The 17,248-nt window shown below is 39.8% G+C and overlaps 2 protein-coding genes across 2 annotated transcripts in view; one reads left to right on the top strand and one right to left on the bottom strand.

Moving 5' to 3' along the window:
- BABAM2 (BRISC and BRCA1 A complex member 2) overlaps positions 1–216 on the bottom strand; it is a 175,986-nt gene extending 175,770 nt beyond the window's left edge. Inside the window, exon 1 of the mRNA XM_086745927.1 lies at positions 120–216. The gene's annotated coding sequence lies outside the window, so the exon portion shown is untranslated. The remainder of the gene's footprint in view (positions 1–119) is intronic.
- Positions 217–498: 282 nt separating this feature from the next.
- The window catches only part of RBKS (ribokinase), a 72,524-nt gene continuing 55,774 nt past the window's right edge, over positions 499–17,248 (top strand). Inside the window, exon 1 of the mRNA XM_086745928.1 lies at positions 499–671. Within this exon, the coding sequence (XP_086602054.1) occupies positions 622–671 (50 nt within the window). The 5' untranslated portion in view covers positions 499–621. The remainder of the gene's footprint in view (positions 672–17,248) is intronic.

The following is a 17,248-nucleotide window of genomic DNA, read 5'->3' on the forward strand; positions in this document are numbered from 1 at the left end:
GCGCCCCGGGGTTTGGCGGGGGCTGGGGCAGAAGCCCGCCTGCCGCGCCGCTCCCCCGGAGCTGGCAGGGGCGCTGCTCCCGCCCGCCCCTCCCCGTCCCAGGCCGGGCCCCGCCATACCTACGGCGGCCGGAACACAGCCCCTTAGCAACGGCCGCGGCCACGCGCCCGTCCCGTCCACCCGCGCCCGCCGTGCGCGCTCCCGCCCCGCCGCGCAGCGTGCACGCCTCCGCCCCCCACCGCCGCCGCCGCTCCCGGGGCCGGAGGGGTCTTCGCCGGCCTCGATATTGGCGCCCGCCGCAGTGCCTGGGCGGAGGGTTTCGTCGCGCAGGCGTGGGGCTGCGGCTTCTTCACGGCCGGAGCGGGACGGGGGAGAGGGCGAGGAGGGGAGGGGGCGGCTTTGCCAGCAGGCGTTCGCCAAGGACAACCCCTCCCGGCCGAAGGCCCCTGCGGGCTGGCCCTCCTCCCCCCCCCACCCCCGGGCCCGTCGCCCGTGGCAACGGGCGAAGCCGCCGCCGCGGCGGCGGCGGGGCCTGGCGTGAAGGCCGAGTCCAAGGTCCAAGGCCCAGGCAGTGCCTTGGCCGGGCTGCGGGGCCCAGGGCAGCCCCCGTCCCCTGGCGCCATGGCCGCCGAGGTGGTGGTTGTGGGATCCTGTATGACCGACCTGGTCAGGTTAGTACGCGGGCGAGCTCCCGCAGGCCGGCGGGGCCGGTTTCCTGCCCTCACTGGACGGAGGGGCCCCGAGGTGAAAGGAGCGCAGGGCGTCACGGGGTCCGGGGCAGAGCAGAGGCTCCCTGCGCTCCCCGAGGGCAGGCGGGGCCGGGACACACCGCAGCCCTCTTGCCGCCTGCCAAGGGAAGGGGCTGTCACCTCCCTCTCCAGGCCGGGACAGCGGGAGTGGGGCCGGCGCCAGGTGCGGCGGCGCGGAGCTGTCGGCCCTGGGCAGAGGGAACCGAGGCGAGGAGTTGGCTGCGGCTGGCGCGGGGGGGGGGGGCAAGAAGCAGACCCGCCGGTGGGGGCGGCTGGGCCCGGGTGATGTCAGCCCTGCCAATAATACTTTGAGAGAAGGCTGTGGGAACGGGGAGAAGTTTGAACGTGTTGTCTGCCGGAGCTTTGATCAGCTGTCTGTAACTTTAGGGAGAAGAGAGGCTTGGGTTTGTGTTTTCAGCTGTGCTAGGTGGCTCCGCCTTAGCCTTGCCAGAAAAGCAGCATTTCATAGTAACCCGCATGGGAAATCGGGAACTCTAATGCTCTTTATCGGCAGAGGAGTTTGAAAGGATTTTATGAAGGTAAATACAGCTGGTCAACTGTAACATGTTTTCAGTTCAAAGCACTTGTGTCCGCTAGAAAAGCGAAAAAGAACGCTTAATATTGCAAAGAAGCTGAAGTTAACTCCATGAAAAAGTAGGTTATAAGTTGATTACTTGCAGAAAACATTTTATGTGACACTTTGAAAGGAGAGAAAGAAACGGCCTCCTAAGCTATTCGTATCCAAACAGATCAAGAAGTGGAAATAGAAAACCCTCAAAAATATACCACCTCTACACCCCAAGGCTAGTTTTGAAATTATGAAATCTTCTTTTTTTTTAAAGGAATGTCTTAATTCCTTTTTATTTATTTTCTGGGCATTTTGCTTTTAGAATTAGATATTTGAGTCTCATTATCTTTTTGTTGTTGTTGTACATAGGTAAGGTTTGGAGGCTTCTTTTAAAAACTAAAGTACAGAAGTTCATGAAAGCTTTCAGTTCCAGCAGCCTGGGTTTTATAGTGAATACTAAATATTGCAAGAATTCAAGCAAAATTGCAAGGGTTGGCAATAGTGCAAGCACTAACCTAAACTGGCTGACCTTGCCAGCCCCAGTAAACTTGCAAATCAGTCTTTGACTTGCACTATTTTAAACACATCTGGTTTTAAACTATCTATGCAGACTTGGTTAAAACAGGATTTTAAGATATATGTATCTGGACTGCATCAGCTTGTGCTGCTGGGAATTCTGCTGTAAAATACACAATTCCTCAATCTGAATTAGCAGACGATTATATCAAAGCCTGTGGGTCAAGAAGGTGTAGAATGCATGATTAGAAGAATATGCTGAGAAGTAAGTACAGTTTAGGCACAGACGTGTTGCAGAAATGATGAAAACCCTTAAATAATCACAGAACCCGTGTCAAAAAGATTTAATGCTTTATGTAATCTGCAGAACACACTGGCAGCTTTCCAATAATAGTTGTCTTGTAAGTCAGAGTAAGATTTTGTAGAACTGATCTTGACGTTATGTGTGAATGAGCAATCAGATGCTTGTGACGTTATATTGAAATATAAAACATGGTGCTCTAACCTCAAGACGTTGCTTTTCCTGTCTCTCTAAAATGTGGGAAATAAAATGATAAAAAAAATTGTCTACCAGTTTAAGCACTGCTGACAGCCGCAGCTTTTGGCTTTTTCTTGACACTTAAACAAACAAACAAGCAAAAAAAAAAGAAAACTCACTTTTTTTGGCTGCAAGTTTGTTATGATAGAAATGCAGTCATTTTTTTTTAAGCCATATTAACTGGCCATGCTGTAACCAGAGATTAAACCATGGGTTGTAGCCATAGATGCTGTTACACTGAGATTAAGTGGTTGAAGAAAAGCCATTTCACTTTTCCATCAGTTAAGAGGGTTTCTTAAATTGTACAAATGCTATCACAAGCATATATCTGGCTCACCATTATTAGCCTCTACTTTAAGGAGCAGTGAAAAGCTTTTTATTAGTGATAAGCTAATTTGGCTCAACTGAAAAAGAAGAGACGGCCTCATTCTTTCTGTCACTAGCACAGGATTTAAGGCATTTAATAAAATAAGAAAAAAAATGCATTTAAATTTAACTGGCAAGAGTTCAATCTGACTGAAATCTCCATGTAGTGCCCATGTAGACATAGTTTAAATGTATCCTATGTTACAAAAATCTTGGTAAAATTACTGGAAAGTACTAAACCGTGGGCTGGGATGCACATAGGTGGAGACCAAAGCTATGAAACGGGGAACGATAAGCAGGCTTTATAAAATGTGGTAAAAACTGCCACGTTAGAATTAGGATTGATACCAGGAGGGTATCTCTTGGCTGTCTTTATATCTGGGATTTAGAGGGGGCTGTATATTGTAGGTTTAAAGCTAGGGTTCATTTCAGGCAGGATGAGAGAATATCAGGTTTTTGCGAGTTTGTCTGTCATTTATGCTATTATTTCCGTTTCTAAAAGACATGGACAGCAGTGCTGATGTTAAATGCCTGTCTATCACTCATTTGTGGGAGACTAAATAAAATAATTAGGAGTGAGAATCGTGCAAAGGAGGTCACACATATTTGGACACATTGTGTTTGGTAGGCATATTCACCACTCAGTACTAAAGCCTATCTTTCCTAGAAGATAATAATTGATTGAGACTCTGCCAGAGCTAGACAATGCTATGTTATAACTCAGACTGATAAAATACCATGTTGGCCCTTTAGAATACAATCTTGGCCCTCCGTCTGGAAAGCTAGAAACCAAGAGTGGCAGACATTAAATGGTAAACATTCCCAGATCTGTAGAGGCAAGGTACTGAAAATCAGAAAGATAAGTTTCAAGCTACCATTGGACATATGGCAGCCAGATTCACCACTAAAAAAAAGTTAGTACATAATGTTTTTACTCAGTATGGTAAACTAATGATTTAAAGAAGCATAACCTCTGTGTGAAATGGAAATGTACAATTTGAAATTTACTATGTCTTACATAATGACTGAGATGGAAAAGGATGGGGACCGTCTGTTGAAGACAGTATTCAGAGATAATTTTGAGAAATAATCAAATTCAGAAGAAAGGATAGTGTGCCTTAAAATTCTTTCAAAGGGAAGGGGCCCAGTGGTTTGCTTTTAAAACACTGTTCTCATTGGAAATTCTTTTCTCATTGTCCTGTAGCACTGCAGTGGCAGAATGTGGGTTTTCCAAAGTGAATTTAGTATAATCAAAACAACCTCGCGTACATACATGCAGTAAACCACAGTCTTTGACTTAATAGGACCAGGAACAAAACATATTTGTGGTCACAATCACAATCAACACTTCATTGGCAATAACAGGCAATAGTAGTAGAAAACAAAACCAGCATTATTCTATATGATCTAGATATCAAACCAGACGGGGATCATCCATAGTATTATTTAAATAGTTTCTATTCTGACTCATATTTGCAGACTGGTCGTGGCATTGGCATTTTAATTCATATTAAATCAGGACAAGACTAAACATATAAACCAATGAGAGTCAGACACACTAAAACAATTAGAATAAACAGGAGAAACTTTGGCATGGCAATTGAAAACAGCAGAAGCAGAGAACAAAATGTAAGATGGAAAAACAGTCTTTGGATAGTCACAACAGCAACAGTTTTTCACTTTAACTCAAGAGAATGAGACCACAGTCCAAATACTGGAAAACTGTTAGGATGCTCAAAATTTGAAGTCTTCGTTTTCTGTGGACCTCTCTCCTTCCTTCAGGTTACTTTGTTCCCTGTAGGGAGTAGAACTAAAGTTCTACTTCCAGTCCTGTATTGTATCAACCGTCGTTAATAATTAAGTACTAAACTGATTGACTGAAAGCATTCGGCAAGAGAAGAAAGACACAGCAGAGAAAGCCTTGAGCTACAACGTAGTAAGTTGCCAGACTGGAGTGGACAGTGGTGACAAGTGCACATCCAGAATTAACATCCCAGAGTAGCCCGATGGGTGCATTGAATCATCTTTGCTAACTGAGCACAATCTCTTCTTGTACAAAATGGCAAAGATTTCTCCATGAGTGAGATTCTACATCTTCCTCTTAAGTCACTAGTGGTGGTTACTGTCAGGTGAAGTGCTTAAATAAATGGCTTATTGGAAATGTCCATGGTCCAAAGCTATGTCTGTACTTCCTTTTTAAAAGTGCAATATTTTGGACAATAATTTCAGGCTCTTTTTGTGGGAATATGGAAAGGAATTTTCTTACGTTTCTTTCGAGCAAGCAAAGAAAGTCTCACATATGACTTAATTTTCTTCTTTGCTTTGTTTCCAGGTCTTTCACACGTGTTCTCATTTCCACCATTTCTCATGCATGTGCAGTCACCAAATTTTAATGTTTTTTTCTTCCTTTAGTGTTTTTTTTTCTGCTCTTCAGCTTCTCTTAGCAGCAAAGTTTTCTAGAATCCTTCAAATCCATTTCATTTGTGTTTTTGTTTTTATCTGTAATGCTTTCCCTGCAGCAGCCACTCCTCATTCTAGTCAATCTGCTGTTGCCAGCAGCATGGGAAAGCACAACTGTGAAGGAATACAAGCTTAGTCCAGTTGAAGAAATTAATCTTTTGGATCCAGAGAAAGGCATCAAGGCATGAGAGAATGTGTCATCTGTGAATTGTTTAGTTTATGTAATAGTGAAAAATCTGGGCTTGATTTCAGAGCCAGTACTATTCCCTTGTCTTCTTCTCTGACCTAGTAAAGTTTGGGTGTACATTAAACGCAGGATGCAGAGGCTCAGTGTTTTGTTGTTCTAACCTGATTTTAGAGGACTGAAATGTGGTTTAGAGAAACTCCCTTTTGCCTTCTTTTACCTGGCAGGAAGAAAGCTGTATCTTGGGGGCCCAAAATGAAAAACAAGATAAAAAACAAGTTGATTAAATCCTCAGTGAAGGAATTCAGTAAGAAAATTGTTTTCTGTTCATCTACAGCTTTTGAGTATCTGTAGTGGCCCAGACACTGCTCATCTGATGCAGTGCCTGGTCCAAGCTCATTCACATCAAAAGAAGCTTTTCACTGCTGTAAACTGTCATTAAATTGTCATCCCCCTGCAAAATCTGAGTGATCAGATTATTTTAGGGTGAGACACAGTTTAATCTTTTAGGGTGTTAAAAGTATTTGGTGTTATACTCCAGACCTGAAAAGCTTCCAAAAAAAGTTCCTCTAATAAAAAATGACAGAATATTGAAGAGGGGAAAAAGAAGGGAAAATGTCTGGTTGGCTGTTTTTTAAATTAACACAAAATAACTAGGGCAAGGCCACCAGTGACTTTTTTTAACCCATTACAAGAGCTGCATTTGCAACCAAGGTTATGAACCCCAAGCAAGAGACAGTGTGCCATTGATCCCAGCTGGCACTCTCTGAAAGAAACTGTTGTTTGTGCAACAGAGGATGCTGTGGGTCTTCTCTGAGAAGTACTGGTGGTGCTAGAACACCTGCTCAACACTTGTCTTTGGCTCTTATCCATGATTTTTTTTTTCCCCCTTCCTAAATGGAAATGTGGAAATTTTAAAAGTCTTGGGAAATACGAATGTGAAACTGGTCACACAATGTCTTTTAACTTGAGCACAAGAAAAGTGCTGCTTTCTGGATTCTATTTAATTGAAACCTCCCTGCTCTTTCATTTGGTGTCTTAATTTTGTGTCCTAAGCTACTGTGTACTGTAATTAGGTACTGTCTTTCCTTCCAGAAGCAATCCACTTCAGCAATAACTAACATGACTCTTGTTTTTTAGACTTGTTTATCTAGTTCCATTTTAATGGTATGCATTCAGTACTGCTTTTGAGCTAAAGAATAGCCCTTGTGGTACTAAAGTCATGCCCGTACTACACAAATGCTATAGCTGAAGTAGTTTCTTTGGCTTCCCAGTAACCAAGAGGTAGCACTACTTGTCCTACTGTGCATTTGGAAAACATTTTGGAGTTGAAGGAGGAGAAGAGGAGCAGTTTGCTTTGTAAAAAGGTAGGAAAAAGGTAAAGATAAATTGGAGGAAGGCCTTATAAAGGGCAAAAATAATAGGAAAGACAAAAGGTTTTATAGCGGAAAGTATAAAGAGTCTAGGGGGTGAGGTTGAGATAAAAGGCAGGGAAACTACAATCCTAACAGTGACAGCTCCCCAGCTCTCCAGAGGCCTCCTATTTTTCTGCTTCTCTTTCTGCCAGCTCTGGCTGCCTGCTTGCTTTTTGCAGTTTTCTCACATGGCTGCATGGCAAGGTTCAGGGAAAAGCTCTGTTTTAGCCCTGCTGTCTTCTCCCAGCACCAGCATTTTGAAAGATAGGGCACTCACTAAGTCCTCTATTACCTCCTCCTTACCATGAATGACTTCCCAGCGATCTGCTGCTGTTCCTACCAGCAGCAATCTCTGGTCTGTTTAAGTTTGTAAATTGCTTTGAGATCTTTTAAGATGAAAGGTTCTACTTAAGTGAGGTCATTATCTCTTTTTACATTTCTCCACTCCCTGTTCTCGGCTCAAGTTTTTTGTCTCATCTCAACTTGGAGTCCCACATAGTACTCAACATTCCCGGCTCACAGAAGCACAAAGCTTACACACAAATCACAACTTCCAATCCTTGAGCTGTTTGACACCTCTCAGAGTACTTCAGAGCTGAAGGTTAAATATATGTGTTTTCCTGAGCCGATGCCAAAATACTTAGCACTTGCCACACTGAGATCGTACTTCAGCATTTGCATCTGACTTCATGTTGTGTGCTTCAAGAGACTGTTCCTCCCACTTCTGAAGTACTTACTCATTCTAGGAAACATTCCAGCTACAATGTTGTTCTGTGATCCCATACTATATTCTTATAGCCATACTTTTTTCATGTTCTTGTGGTTGAACTGTAAGCCTGTCAGGGCAGGGATTTCACTCCTGTCTGGTGTAGTGACCTTACGGAGTGGAACTCTGACAGGAGTTCAGAGGGCTCTCTGTCTGTAAAGACTCATAGGCAGTAATACGGTGTTTGGGCAGGAGAACTCCTTTTCTGTTCAGCTGCAGGTCTAGCTGTCATCTTCATCTTCCATATTTTAACTGACTACTAAGAGAGTCTTTTCACTATATAGTATCTGTATGTGTTTATTCCCAATGTCATTCACATTCCAGTGAAATTTCCCTCTTTCCTATGAAAGTGAGGTCATCTTAAACCTGTGTTTATGATACTGCAGTCATTTCCATGGCAGTAGACTATGATATCATCAGTGGAGGATTATGCCTTTCCTATGTGTGTTAGCAATTAAAAATTATGGTTTGTGAGATAAAATTAGTGTTTACCAAGCTTTTAGGTTTAGTCCATATGAGGCAGGGAAACTATTGCTTAATTCTCTAGAGAGTTCACTTGGGTAATGGAGTAAATGAATCCAGAAACATTTTGATCCTAGCAGGTGACAAGTTTTTGGGGGTATATTTTCCTAATGGGAGAAGAAAATCAGCTACTTCATCTTGTGTTCTCTTGCCTGTAAAGAACACTTGTCTGAAACACCATAGTACTCATTGTTTTGTTATTCAGAGCTACTTAAATGCTTGACTTAAAGTATCACAATTTTCTAGCCTCATTAGACTGGCATTTTTCCCCTTTGGAGGTCAGTAACCTATTATGCACTACCCACAAAAGTAAAACAAGGTGGTTATCAGTCTTTTAATCTTTTTCATGGGTGCCCTATTTGCCAGCTATCAGCAGCTGAATCTCTTTGTTGAACCTTCCTGGGTATGTAGGTGGTTTCTCATGGGTTGGTGACAGCAGAGGCCGCTTTCAACACTGTGATGGCAAAAGAAAATTCGTTCATTTAAAATGTAGTGTCCGGTGTCTAATTTGCTAATGCTGCAAAATTAAAATGGTGGATTCACAACATAGTTTATTTCATCCCTTCAAATACTTACAACTTTTTAAGCCAAGGAAGTAGACTTTTCTAACCAAGAGTGAAGAGCAGGGGAAGAAAGAGTAGATAAAAGTTTACAGGGAGAGAACATAATCAGTCTAAGTATTGCAACATGAGACAAAATTTGTAGCCAGTTTTTTGGTAATACAGCTTAATTACAGAAATACACAACACCTTTGTACGTTTCAGCCTGTCTGTTTTCCCACATAGCAGAAATGAACTCTCATAAAATACCTGTTTAACTAATCTGGGTCAGAACATTAGAAAAAAAAAATCTCAAAATAGGGTGCCCTAATTATGTACGAGACTTGCATATGTCCAGCTTTACAGAAAGTCTAGGATGTGAAAGGGTTCTCCCTGACATTATGACTGTGTTAGCAACTACGGTAGAAAGAAATTCCTTTTCCCATTGACGTTCATGGAAATGGAACCAGACCGGAATGGAACAACAGACAGACAGAATTCTTGTATGTAGTTTTTGGAGACTGCAGTTACTAATGCCGTAACAGACCTGGCCCATATTTACTGAGCGTAAAAGTCAGGTGATATTACAGCAACCTCCTGAGTGTGCAGCTTTCCCATCATTCTGCATTCCTGCTGAGCCTTCATCTGTGTCTGGAAAACCCAGAGTGGCACCTCTGTTTGAAGAAAATGAAAAGTCAGAAAATAGTAACATTATGATCAAGGAAGGGGCTGTTGGGATAAAAACTTGTTTATCAATTGTCTAATGCTAACATCAGGAGTAAGGGATTTCTGTTCGTTTCTGCTACAGAAAGATGTCATCTCAGGAACAGCATATGGCCATGGCTTCTTGTTATAACATCCCACCTCACAGATAGCACAACTGTTGCCTTTTGCTTTCTGTAGAGTTCTTAGACATCTGTGCAGTTCCAAGTAAACAGCATGTAAACCAGTGATGCACTGGGCACTGGCATTGTCCGTACTTCGGGGTATTCCTGAGGCTTCTGTTGTATTCCAGTGATACAGACTAAATATTATGTTGTGTTATGAATGTACCTATAATTTCTTGCTCCAGTGAATATTCTTTTACCATGTAACTCCCACATTTTTAATTGTTTTGGTTATTGTCCCTGCTAGTATTGGAAATTCTTTTTGAATATTTAAAATAAAACATCTCATCCCTTTTCCATCTGGAGGTGTTTGCCATCGAAGATTCACTACAGTCAAAGGGGAAATCGTCTAAAGGAACTCCTTTGAAAATATTTGTCACAGTAAACAGTTGTTAGGCACTGTATTTTAACAGCCAACTGAGAATATTGTATTTTCTCCCCCCTTATGAGCCACAGAATGATATGATTAATAGCTCTGTTCTGTCTTGTTAATGAATTACTTGCTGGCTGTACTGTTAATGGAAATAACCATTTCCCTAGACGCATTTCTAGACATAAATATCTTTGTGTGAATTTTAGTGCTCCTGACAGTAAAGAGCTGCTGGCACAAATCAAAAGCTGCAATAAAAATCGTAGAGAGTCAATGGTAACAAATTTGTGTAAAAACACTCTGGGCAGGCATGTATATGATGTTGCCTCTAGGACCTGTCTGAGCTGTTCTTTCCATCGGAGTTTACCAGTAAGGTTTTGCTTGCTTGTTTTATATGGCTCGAGTTGCTAGCCCCTAGATGAAGCTACAGTAAGTTATTTGATGCTGGCATCCCTGGCTTCTTCCAAGCCTAGTATCATATACTTTGAGCCTGAACAAAATACAACATGATTTTTCACTAGTATGTTGCCTAAGTAGGTACAGTTTTATAGAACACGTTGATCTTTGTGACAACTAATTATGAAATAAGAAGTTGGTAACATTCCTGAAAATACCAGTTGCGTGCTCTCTTCTGGGTTTTATTATTTCTTCTTTCCATTTCTGACTTTATTCCGTTTTTTCTTTTTTTTTCCTATACTAGATCAATAGCATGTCATACCTGAACCATCTATGATTTCCCCTTAGTTGCCTTCACCTCTTCTTTTTGTCTTTCTACATCACATTTTTACAGTGCACTTCTTTTCTGTATTGCTGTTTTCCTGCCTCTCATTTTTCAAAAAATATCTTTTGTTTCCAAAGAGTCATAATTCCCTTTTCTAATTTGTTCCATCCATCACTTGCTATGCTTCCTATCCTCACTCAGATTCCAGTTTAAACAAAATGCATAAACCTTGATAGTATAAACAGTAGAAAGAAAAAAAGTGTGTTGGTCAGAGCTGAAAATAAAGGATGGGAAGGAATAGGAAAGAGATCAAGTTCAGTACTCATATGGAAAGACAGGCATTTTCCATGTTCTCAGCTGTAATGAGAGTGAATATGCCTTCCTTCTTCTAATTGTCTGATCCTGTTAGTATTATTCATTGGGAATACCCTGTTAGTATTGCTCAATATTGGTTTTTGTTTAATTTTCCTTTTCTTTTTTTTTTGTTTTTCCCCCCAGAAAGAACAAAGTAAAAAACGACCTACTGGGAAAAAGCAGTTGGTGGTTTTGCTGGAGCTCATAATGTTTCATATAGAGGCAGCAAAAATGAGCAGATTTTTCTTCAGTTTTCACTCCCTGTTACTCATTAAATTCTGAGCATTAATGGAGATACCAGCAGGCATCACAAGCCAGGGTTGTACAGAATTACACCTTTCTGATTTTTAGAGATCTGCCTTTCCCAAGAGAGCTTAAATGGAGAAAAAGGTAAAGGTATTTACCTAGAGAAGATTTCTACACGTTACAGGAGAGTTAAACTTGGCCAGCAAAGCCCAGGCACCGCCCCCCCCCCGCACCCCGCACCCTGCATATTCTCATCTTTGCCCCACAAGCCTTAATGTTATTGTAATCCAAGGTTTTAGGAGATGCCTTTATAATTAGATTGAACTTCAGATAAAGCTTTTTTTTTTTTTTTTTTTTTTTTAAAATCAGTGAATCAAGGGTAAGACAGTTTCAAAGTAAAAACCTGCCTAGTGAAGCACTGCGAATTTAGTCCTGAAATGGTCAGGCAGTTGGACTGCGTGATGGTTCTAAGTCCCTTCCAACTGAACTATTCTAGACTAGTCTAGTCTAGTCTATTATTCTCATATTAAATTTAAATATGTACTTGCCAAAATTATTGTCCTGGGTATGAGCTTTTAAAGCAACATCTTATTGAATGAAATTATTAATATTTGGATTGCACTCTACTTTGTCTTGATGACTGTGTACTGAGAACACATCTATGATGTTGCTTTTAATATTGTCATTTATAAAGCACAACATGCTTGTGTGCAAAATGCCAATACTTAATGGTGCGTGTGGGGTTCCTTTATTATTAAAAAAAAAAAAAAAAAACAAACCTGGAAAAGACTGACGACAAGATTTGTAGGGGGGGTCACTAGGTGCCTTATTTTCTGCATGATAGTAAAGCAGAAGCACAGATCACTTTGTTGATTTATCAGGATATAAAAAATCATAATGACAAGGACAAGGACCCCGTGGCCTCTCCACTCAACCATATTATTTCTACTTTGTTCATTGTTGTTTGATAAATTCTTTCTTTAAGAGGTAGGGAAAAGATTAATGTTCACATATGTCTTGTTTCTCTTAATCTGTCCTTGGGCATGTAAAGATCACTCTTTGCTTGGGTTGCAAAGGTTTTTTTTGTTTTGTGGTTTTGGTTTTTTTTTTTTTTGTTTTAACCCTGGTATTTCATCATGATACAATATTCTGTTCGGCGTAGGAACTGTAGGCAGCCTTCTTCAGTCCTGGGTGAGCACAGCATGTTTCAGAGATGGTCTATTCTAACATCGCCATCAGATTGCCTTGAAAATAATTATGTAACTGCACTTCCAAAAATAATATAATCGAGAGACATCAATGAAGAACAACGTGGGAGGCAAAGAAAGTTAGAGAGTAGTAATTTTGAAAATTTCCACAATCTTTCTTAAATACAAAACAGATGTTTAGTAAGAATGATGGAATGTTTGCGGAGACTTAAATATGTGAAGATAGATTCATATTTAGGGTTTTCCTTTTTAATCTCTTTAGAGCTTCAAGTTCAGAATTAAACATTCCACAGATTATGAATTCATCAGTGTTGTGCCCACATTTTCCCAAAATGTAACTGCTGGTGATGTGAAGGAAAGTTACAGGTTTGTTGTTTCATGAGAAAGCTTTTTACTTTTGGCAGTTAGTCCAGTAAATAATTTCTTTGTGTTGAAGTTTTCATACTCCTAACGTAATTTAGAAATTTTGATGTCTTGGTGATATTATTGTTTCACTGAAGTGTAGTACAGTGTGCTACTGTAAATGCTTCAGGACATTCATCTGGATGCCTTCTTGTTTGTTTCATCTTTTAATATCTAGGAGAGTGAAATTTGCTTCGGAAATGTTCATTGAAGTTCTTCTTGAAGAGCTGTGGACATCTGTTTTCATTCAACATGTTATGAATTTTGGTCTTTTAAAATTGAGGTTGTGATTGCACATATAAGAGGATATCAGTCTTGTGGCCCTCCTATCTGTAGTCTCAGCCATTCATTTCATTTTCTCCTCTGCTAGAGATTTTCAGCAGTTGTTTCAGTTCAGCTGTTTACCCATTCAGTAATGAGATCTACAAACCAGTTTGTCTTTTAATAAAAATACATATATTTGTGTTTGGTAAAATATATGTTTTCTCTGATGGCAAAACTGATTGAAAAGATTCCTGCTGCTCTGCACCAATTCATCATTCACTTGTTTGTGTTGTGGTGACACACTGTATATCATGTCAAATCAAACAGGTTTAAAAAAACCTCTGAATGGATGATGGGGTAAAGCTTTTACATCTCACTCTGCCACTGCTTCAGCACTGTCCTGTGAAGGGACTGCTCTTTAAGCATCAATTATTTTGCCTGGTACCAGTTTGGATCGTGTTTCTACACTGTTCATTACTGTGCACTCGAGAGAGAACCCAGACCATCAAACATCCAAGCAATAACCAATTAGTGGAATTGTCTGAAAATTTGAGATTTTTTTTTAAAGATAAACTTGTCGTATTCAGGGACATAGGAGGAAGATTAAAAAATAGAGATTTTTCTATGATTTCTAATTGTCTTTTAAATTTTTTTTTCAGTCATTAAAGATCTGAAATAAGACTGAGACCCTAGAACCAGACAGCCCTGTACTTAAACCAAGCTATACTTAACTAAATTCCTGAGGTATTGTCTTCATCAATCTTGGACTTTTTCTACCTTCCAGTAAGATGTTTTAATGGATTATTAAAAGGGGTGAAAGCATAAACGAGTCAAGAATGTCAGATTTTGAAAAGAATTGTGGTCTTTTTTGTCTCCGTGTTATGGATACTTTTCCATAGCACATGTGCAGATCTTTAAAAATTAAGCTAGACAAAACAGACCAAGGCTAAACCAAAACATAAGCCAGATCCAAAAGAGGTCTGAGACTTTTTCACCACAATGTTGTACTAATGTTCCTAGTTAGAGGCAAGAGCTGTTCTCTCCTTTGTTCAGTTCTGAGAATCATGAAAGCCCAGTAAATTGTATATACTAGGCAGTGGCTTGTTACACCTACTCTAATCTCACAGGGATTTTCCCCATTCTAGGGAATTCCCAGGAGGAGAGAAAGAGCTAGTTTCGTTCAGTGATTCAAAGAGAACAGAATCAAAGCTAAATTCTCAGTGTCTACATTATATTCCTTTTTATTAAGACACTTCTACACTAAGTATTTCTGCTACTATTTTGATACTCCTGATGATCTTCACCCTTCTTCAGGAGAAAAAGTAGTGTATGAATGTTTCTTTTGATACTGTGTAAATGACAGTCATCTTAGATAACATGATAGCTAATCTAACATACAAATTCTCTTTCCTTCTGAGTTGCCTGATGAGTATATTGTTTTCTTTTTTCCTTTTCTTAGAGAAAAATATTTATGTACATTTCTATTTTCCTTTCTCATGCACATGTTATTTCTCAGAAACATACTGATACTTTATGCTTTTCTTCAGTACCTCTGATAAGCTAAGTATTCTGTACCACTTGATCAAACCTTAGTTATGTAGCATTTTCAACATAGGAAGTGGTCTTAAGTCAGAGTTTCAACTTTGGCTTAGAGCCGTCTGGCTGTACTGCCACCAGCAAAGGCACTCGTGCTCCTCCCCTCACTCACCTTCTCCTCAATCCTGCAAGTTCTGGCCCACCCTGTCTGCTGTTGGATCAATTTGCTGATCCAAATTGAAGTGATCCTTGGAACAAAAATATTTTTAACTAGGAAGCTCTGTAAGCAACAAAAGCAATGCAAGAGAAGCAGTGGGAAAATACTACTGAGAGGAGTGCATGGTTTTGCATCAACTTAAGCTAACAGTAAATAATGCATCTCTATAATACTTTCATGTGTTTAAAACAATGAACAGACATTGGTTAGGGGTCAAAGATTAGAAGCAAACCATGATTGATTTCAGGATTAATTTATGCCAATGCTGCTAATACACTTCTCTCCTTTTCCCCTCTTTCCTTCTTCAGACTTCGTATCTCTGAATATGATGTAGTCACTGCTTAGATGGGAACTTTTCAAGAAAACCCAGAATACCAGGGAAAGGGGCATTAATTACTCAGTAAGTTGTGCTTTCACCTCTGATTCAGTGCTTCGGCACAGAAGTAAAGGGTTCTGTTCTGTTTGTAATGCCATCCTTCTGAAGGGTTGTCTGACTAAAAATACAAATACTAATCAGCTCTAGCCTTTAAGGGAACTCGTGGCACACACTTACTGGAAGGGAGGGTTGAAGTTACTGCAGTGATGAAATTCTTATTTGTATATTTTCATTCCTCCCAAACTTCTGAAACATAAGTGGACATAAGATTCTTCACTTCCCATGAACAAATAAAGGCAGCATTGCTGTGCATTTTACATTTAAATATTGTTTTGTAAAAAGTCAGTTGAAATTCTGAATTATTATATTCCTTTATTTGTAATGTCCAAAGTATGTCAGGATGCTTCAGTCTGAACTTTGTTCTACAAATATGGTTTAATAGTACAGTGCACATTTTGCAAAACACATTATATAATAATTTCATTTACCATCTAATAAGTGTTGGGGTTTTTTAAGTTTAGTCTCTGGTTGTTCATAAGACATGAGATCTCCACATCCTTTGTACTATTTATCCTGTCAAAGCTGAGCAAAATTTATCACATAAACAAAGAGTAGTCTGTTGGACAGCAACTTAAAATAGGTTTTTCAGGTCAGTGTTTTCAAATTACATCAAAGTTGTAAATAGCTTTACAAATAATTTTATGTAACAATTCTGAAAGCCCATGTGACAGTTTTTCTAATTAACTTATTTAGCCTAGTTTTGGAGTAACATTAGCTGTTTCACCACTTTTAAGCTATTTTGAGTATTGTTTGTGGTACCATCAATAAGCCAAGAATTTATAGGGTTCCTTAATCATACAGATTACTCATCATTGCCTACTCATAACAGAAGCCTGAAATGCTCATTAAAATTGTCTGATGTGAATCAAAAGTTTGTATAGTTGCAGAATTAAATGACAAAAGAATAGCATTATATTAGGGAAAAAAAATAATTCTTGAATATCTGTTTCTGTGCCAGTGAAACCTGCAGGCTTACATATAGATCAGTACTCTGAATTTGCTTAATATGGAAAATAAAAACAGGCTTCTGAAGTAGAGAATTGGTCTGAAAGGATTGGCAATCATGCCTGAAATGTAGTAAGGTGGGGGTTTTGTTTACAATGAGCTACAGGAACTTGCTGCATGTTCTTGCCTAGTCTGTTAGCCTATTTTTAAAATTAGCTAATTATAAATCACTGTTCCAACTTGATCCTTTGCCCTTTGCCTTGTACCTTTCCATCAAAACAATAAAAAAGGTCATCTCCTCATCTTCAACAAGCTGTTTAATTCCCACAGGCAGTTGTTATTCCCTGCTGCTTAAAACATTGAGGCCCAGATTCTCATCTCACCAAACCTGTTTTTCACCAGTGCAATTATGATGCTTCCAGTGGAGTTGCATGTTGATGCCAACATAACTGAGAGAAGAATCAAGGCATGGTCACTGTTAAAACAAGGATATGTATGGTTGAATGTACTTCTTGAAAATGCATGTGAACTCAGAGCAGTGCTATTAGCAGATGTCTGCTGAGATGTCGCAATTGTTAATCTTTGTCTAAAAATATATTCACTTTTTGTGGAAACAAATTCCAATCAGAATAAGCTATAATATCTGAAAAACACCCTAAGGAACGAAAATGAATTGAGACTTGATACCATTTTCATACTGCAGAATTTAAATGAGAAGACAATGTGAGCTAGTGGATTGAGCTGATCTCTATTTCTGGTTTTGCCACTGGCTTCTTGGCTGACCCAAGGCACAAAAAGGCAAAATGACTTGCCTAAGTTTCCCACCCATGAAATGGGAATAATGATGTTGTTCTGCTTTTTAAGTGTAGTGAGATCTGTGGATGAAAGGAATTATACAAGAGTTGCTATTACTATTTCTTAAAAAAGCTGAGTGAAACAACTACTCTTTACTGAATGGCACATAATTTTTAGAAGTATGTGTCCATTACCCTGGCACTGGCTGAGTAAGAGCTTCCTCAGTTGAGTTTTGTGGCCTTCA

The sequence above is a fragment of the Chlamydotis macqueenii genome, chromosome 3 (assembly GCF_036417535.1).
Source record: "Chlamydotis macqueenii isolate bChlMac1 chromosome 3, bChlMac1.mat, whole genome shotgun sequence".
Taxonomy (NCBI): Eukaryota; Metazoa; Chordata; class Aves; order Otidiformes; family Otididae; genus Chlamydotis; species Chlamydotis macqueenii.